The sequence below is a fragment of the Vicia villosa genome, linkage group LG2 (assembly GCF_029867415.1).
Source record: "Vicia villosa cultivar HV-30 ecotype Madison, WI linkage group LG2, Vvil1.0, whole genome shotgun sequence".
Taxonomy (NCBI): Eukaryota; Viridiplantae; Streptophyta; class Magnoliopsida; order Fabales; family Fabaceae; genus Vicia; species Vicia villosa.
The window spans coordinates 50,585,920-50,591,926 of record NC_081181.1 but is presented as its reverse complement, the minus strand read 5'-3'; the positions used below and the strand labels follow the sequence as shown (position 1 = coordinate 50,591,926).

The 6,007-nt window shown below is 35.7% G+C and overlaps 1 protein-coding gene across 1 annotated transcript; it reads right to left on the bottom strand.

Annotated features, from left to right (window-relative positions):
- Positions 1–650: 650 nt before the first annotated feature.
- Positions 651–4,946, bottom strand: LOC131650523 (endoglucanase 8-like). Its single transcript, XM_058920226.1, has 7 exons — positions 4,670–4,946; positions 4,150–4,563; positions 3,676–3,768; positions 3,383–3,544; positions 1,869–1,980; positions 1,473–1,636; positions 651–1,216 (listed from the first exon to the last, which is right to left on the bottom strand). The coding sequence occupies exons 1-7, from the start codon at positions 4,880–4,882 to the stop codon at positions 890–892; spliced, it is 1,485 nt and encodes a 494-aa protein (XP_058776209.1). The 5' UTR covers positions 4,883–4,946; the 3' UTR covers positions 651–889.
- Positions 4,947–6,007: the final 1,061 nt, after the last annotated feature.

Sequence of the window (6,007 nt, the reverse complement as noted above, 5' to 3'; positions counted from 1 at the left end):
ATTTGTAATTAAAAAAGAACTAACATATTTTTGTTCAAATAAATGTGATTTTTAGCCCCTTACTTAGGCTCCTTAAAAAACAAAAATACGAAGGGACTTAAAAATAAGGGGAAAAAAATGTTATTTTGTACGGGGCCTAAAAAAAGAGTCATATAGAGAGCCTAAATGTTAGGGCTTTGTCATTTAGGATTTTTTTTTTTTTTTAACATCTAATGTGTGCAATATCTTTGCTCTACAAATCTTAACATTCTAGTATTCTTGAATTTAATTTTGTACTAATTAATTCATTCGATAAAACAATTATATGTTTCAATATTATTTTTTATTTTAATAATATTTGTTATTTTTTATTTTTATATTTGTAATATGGTTGGTTGTGGTGCTCTTTGAGCTTAGTTGGACCTAGGGGTCACTTTGTAATACTTGTTTTGGAAATTTTTAAGTCAATTATACAACCCAATCTACACTTATTTTTTACTTGAATTAAAAAGTAGATATTATAGTAAAATAAGTCAAGTAAAACAAAATCTAAAAATTCACGAAAACGGGCATATATTTACACCGACTCGCCCTCACATGAAAATACCACAATAATAAATTTAGATAATGAAACATGGCATGCATTCCAAGATGATGAAAATTGGAAACAGTAGTGGTCAATAGCTCATAAACTTTCTTATAGACTTGCTTCGTACCATATAACCATTTAGTATACAAATTGCAATTTGGCTTCCCTTAATATATAGAAATTAGGAAACATCTTCCAATCATGATACATACTATTACCCACATTTTTTTTCTTTTCAAGAACATTACAGGGTGACCATTTTGCCCACCACATAGACATATTAATATCATACTATTACTACTACATTATACATGTGCAACATCAAGGATGAGCTGAAAAGAAAGCAAGCAGGCCCACAAGTGGTGCATTGATATAAGTAGTGGGCTCAGACTGCTGAAAGAAAGGCCTTGAATCAGGGAACGAATCTGTAGTATTGGTAGGCCCACCAACCACAGCTCCAACCAAGACATTTGGGTTAGGGTTTGGGCTGAAGAAATATTGAGATCCAGCTTTGCATCCGATTCGGGCCGGATGGGCCGAAACAGATGGAATCGAGCTTCCTCTATGGTGTACCCTCTGCGGGTAGTGCGCACCATATCCAACCATGTAGGACATTCCCAAAGGGTTATCCCCAAGAATGTAGTCCACCTAGTTATAAATGAAAGCAACATTTAACATTCACATTCACATGGATGAATTATTGTTATTAGAATAACGTTACCTACTTTGTGGAAAATTGGAAATACTAGTAGTATATCACGTGTTGATGTCATTTTATTTTTACTTGAATGAGTTCAATTACATAAAGGACAGAATCTAGCCGTTAGTTTTGTCTGAAGTTGAGAACTAGAAACTGGTCCCAAATGAATTATTATTAATCAATCAAGGGTGAAATGAAGCTGACCTGGCGTTTGGCGAGTCGTTTGAGTAAGGCAGGGGTGGCAGTTGTATCGCCACATGGCACGGCCTTGTTGGCATGGCTTAGGTAGTTGGAATATGCTAGCAAGAGGAAGGATAGAGACGTTACATGTTGCATGTTACTTCCACCAGCCTTGAAGATAAGCCCACCTTTATTCCATTCACCAACAAAACAGGAACTTGAGTTAGCATACAAACAAACAAACAAGCATTATAGTAATGTGTGCAATTTACATTGGATTGTGGTTGTACACATGGAGTACACTCAATCTAAGGCCTTGGTCACGGACACATGGGTCTCTAATTAATCATGATCATTATTTAATTAAAATGCTATAATCACGGAGAATCACCTTTCTCAAAATAAAGTTTATAATAGTACCTGGGGAATATTGAACTTGTGGATGTGAAAATCCAGGTAATGTAGAACAGATAAATTCATCTGCATTTTGTTTGAATGACGAGAAATAGTTTGCTCTTCCCATTAACACCTCCTGCATATGATAAAATAATGTTACTATAATGTTCATTTCTGCATTGTCCAAACTTCAAATTACAGATCAATCAATAATGTATTATGCATGACAGAGGTATGACAAAACAGATGTGTGACAGCACAGGTTAGATAGATAGACTGATTAAAATTAAGTTACTAGAATAGTCAGTAACAAGAAAAGAATGCAAAAAATGTTATGTTGATGGAGGCTTATCTCTGAAGGAAAGAGAAGTAATTGTGCAGAAAGTAATGGTAAAGTGCACATGTATGGTGCAGTAAAGGATGTGACCTATCCATTTGCCAGATCTAAAAGGATGAAAATCATTAAAGGCTAAGACTTTTTGTTCCCAAATGTTTACCATATGGAGTACAAAGAGTTTGGCAACTCAATTGGTTCAGATTAAAGCGACAATACATTTCACCCTAATTCTAGTCCTACAACTTCCATAGACAAAATTGCCCTCTTGAAACCAATGTCATAAATAAAAATATAAAAATATAGTAATGGCATACACCCCCAATTTTGGTTCAAAGTTCCAATTATCACGGAATGTCCCGCTTGTAAAACGGTACCCACATGATACTCAAAAATGTATAATTCATATCATGTGCAAATTCAATTACCAGCATTTCACACCACCTTTTCTCATTATTATCTTGACTTTCCTTACCAATCAATCAATAAATGGATAAAGCTTTCTTTCTAATTAAAAAAAATAAATCCAATCTGTACTCACATTCCTTTTCTTGTTGTACCATTCATATACACACAACCTAGTTCATTATTGTTTCATAGATTCCTTTTTAAGACCCACCAATTAGATAAAGTCAAATTTAATACACTTTATTCTCTTGTCCATTTTTAATCCTGATTTACTTCATATAACCATTCCACCACAAGTGGATTACTTTTATATCCATCAAATTTAACCTAATTAATTCATATTAAACACTTCTAAGTACTACTATAATTAATTAAACAATGTAAAAACAAACAACTCAACATTCATTCCTTGGTGTTTAATTATATGATATACTAGTATGTACATATTGGGAATGGACCAATAGGAATAATCTAGTCCTAAGTGGAGAAAGTGAATCACGTTATACAGTTATACAGAGCACGTGATATGCAACTTTATCTCTATATTTCATTTAGATTGAAATTGAATGATTGAACAGTACTTTCACACTACTCTCCCACATGCTCAACGGGGAATGCAAGACAATATGAACAAAAACAACACATAACAAGACAAAAACACTTCGATAACCATCCACAAAAACATTACAAACGATAATATAATTTATAAATCATAAAATAAAATACTACTAGCATACTGCAATTGAATAATAAAAGTAATATACCAACCAAATAAAAATTAAACGATATTATTTACCTTTGAAATGAGGACATTAATTCCTGCATGTTTGTTATCCCAACCAAATTCATTAATGGTATCACCAGCTCTCAAAACGACCTCGTTTCGGATAATGTATTCTCTGTAAAGCCGTCTACGGGAGGCTTTGTGCAACCACGCCGCTGCCCAAAGCAACTCATCCTAACAACAAAAAGTGATTTTCCAATTAATCAGACTAGAAAAAAGTAATCAGATCTAACGGTTAGTAATGAAAGGTGAATGGTATAGAAGTACTGGGTTCTGCATTGTGTTATTGCTATCACGTGATGTACCTGATAACCGTTTACATCACAGTAAAATGGGCACACTGCACGGTGTAGGCTGTTACTGTATGCACCACGATGTCTGTCAGCGAAATCAAACACCTGCATCCTCACCAGTCACCACAATCAACGGTCGTTTTCTCACGATATTTTAACGGAAAATTTATTAAATGCATAACTGTAGAAACCAACTAACTAACTCCGTGATATACGAAAGTAACGAAACCGTAACTGAAAAGAAAATCAAAGAAACAAAAAAGGAAAAGAAAGTGTAGTAGTAAAAGTGAAAAGTAAATTCAATTCCCGGTAAAGTGTTGGGTGGAATGGGCACAAAAAAGTTGTTTCTTTTCTTTTTTACGTATTTACCACCGTTCTTATTTTAACTACTTTTCAATTACTAAAAGCCAAACAAAAATACTTTTTCATTTATTAATAAAAAATACTAATAATCAAATAAAAAAACGAAGAATGAGAGTGACGCACCGTAACGGCACGATTGAGGAGTTTTTTCGAGTAAGCTGGATCACGTGATCTGAAGACGATGGAAGCAGCAGCAAGTGCAGCGGCGGTTTCACCTGCCACGTCAGAGCCAGGGTGGGACCCGTCGATCTTGAAAACTGTGCGCAGAGTATCCATATCCTCCGGTCTCTCCCAGCAGTTATGGTCCGATAAAGGATCACCGACCTGAACAAACACCACGCCGGAACCTATCTTCGACGTCGCCTTTAAGAGATAATCCGTCCCCCATCGAACTGACTTCAACGCGTTACCGAGCTCAGGTCCCATTACTTTCTCGAAATCGATCACGCTCCATGACAGCATCGTCGTAGTGAACGCCATCGGAAATCCGAACTTAATGTTATCGCCGGCATCATAATAACCGCCGGTCAAGTCCACCTGAAAAAAAAAACGATAAACAACACAATGCAGGTGAGTGAAGTCCTACATTGCAAAATCTAGTCAAAACAGAGTGTTATGATACATATGTGTGCAGTATACTTACTCCGGCAGTTGCTCCGTCGTGCATTCCGGAGTCACGGCGCCAACGGAGTCTCTGATCAGATGGTAGTTTTCCAGAGCGTTGTCCTTCGAAGAAGAGAATGCTCTTACGGAGAGCGTCGTGGTAGTCGTGACCGGCGGAGATAGAAGGTAGCAAGAGAAGGACTACGGTGAGGACGCGAAATGTGATTACAGAGGATAGAATACTTCGCGCCATTTTTTTAGTTTCTTTTCTTCCAACTATAACCTTGTGAAATGCTTGTGTGAGGGATGAAGAGGAAAACCGTGTAAGGTAGTTAAATAAACGAGAAATGTCCTTGGATTCCAGTGGGTTATCCAATGAGGGATGGCCACGTGGAGATAGAGAGAACGGTTTGATTTGGGAGCCCGATGCAGAGTAGCTTGACTGAATATTGACCGGGTTGGGTTTCGGGTCGGGTTATAATAATGAGGACATGTGAAGGGAACCGCCAATTAGTGGGAAACACGTGGAAGAGGAGAATGATTGTGAAGCGTCAGATGGGTTTGACTGTTTGTGTTGAGTGATATGTGTATGGGGAAGAGGAAACCATGTGAGTTTATTTTAAGTGGTTGAATTGAAATTTTCAAGTAAATACTGTAGCTAGTTACTACTACTACTGTGCCCGTGGTTGTTTTTAAGATAAAGTATTATTATACCCGTGAATTTCTTGAAAGAATTTGTGAATAATTAAAAATTGAGGTTCATTAACTTCTTTTTGTATAGTTGAACGAAACAGAAAATGGAGACTTGTAGTATCCCTTTTATGGTAAACAATCCACTTAAACCATGTAATTACCCATTATTTTCAATCTACATTGAAGAAATGCGATACCACCTCTCTACCTCTCTGTTGTGCATATTTTGGCAATTCCGAAAGTGCAATACCACCTCTCTGTTGTGCATATTTTGGCAATTTCCAAAAGTTTAAGATTGCGCATATGTTTGGATCCACGTTTTCCATTCAATTTCGCGTCCCAAGGCAAATTTACCGTGATTTTTTAACGCTTCAAATTATAACTTTTTGCTAGAATCACGTTTTTTCACTGTTCCCACCGTGGAAACAAACACACACTATATTTTACTTTAGTTGGAACAATCTTAAAGTAGCGAAAGGGCTTGTTTAATTCAATAATCAAATCAAATTGAATCATATATTTGATTTGGTTTGGATCTTAAAACTATTTTATTAAAATTATTTATTTTTTTAAAATCAGTTTAAATATAAATTGGTTTGGTTCTGAATCGATTTTTCACAAAAACCAATTTTTAAAAAAACCAATTTTAAACCGGTTCTCTCATAATCAATTTTTATTTTCATTT

Coding starts and splice junctions, on each gene's coding strand:
- LOC131650523 (XM_058920226.1), bottom strand. CDS start 4,882: ATGGCGCGAAGTATTCTATCCTCTGTAATCACATTTCGCGTCCTCACC. Junction 3,545..3,675: donor GTGATGTAAACGGTTATCAG/GTACATCACGTG, acceptor TTTTGTTGTTAG/GATGAGTTGCTTTGGGCAGC. Junction 1,217..1,472: donor AACGACTCGCCAAACGCCAG/GTCAGCTTCATT, acceptor ATTTATAACTAG/GTGGACTACATTCTTGGGGA.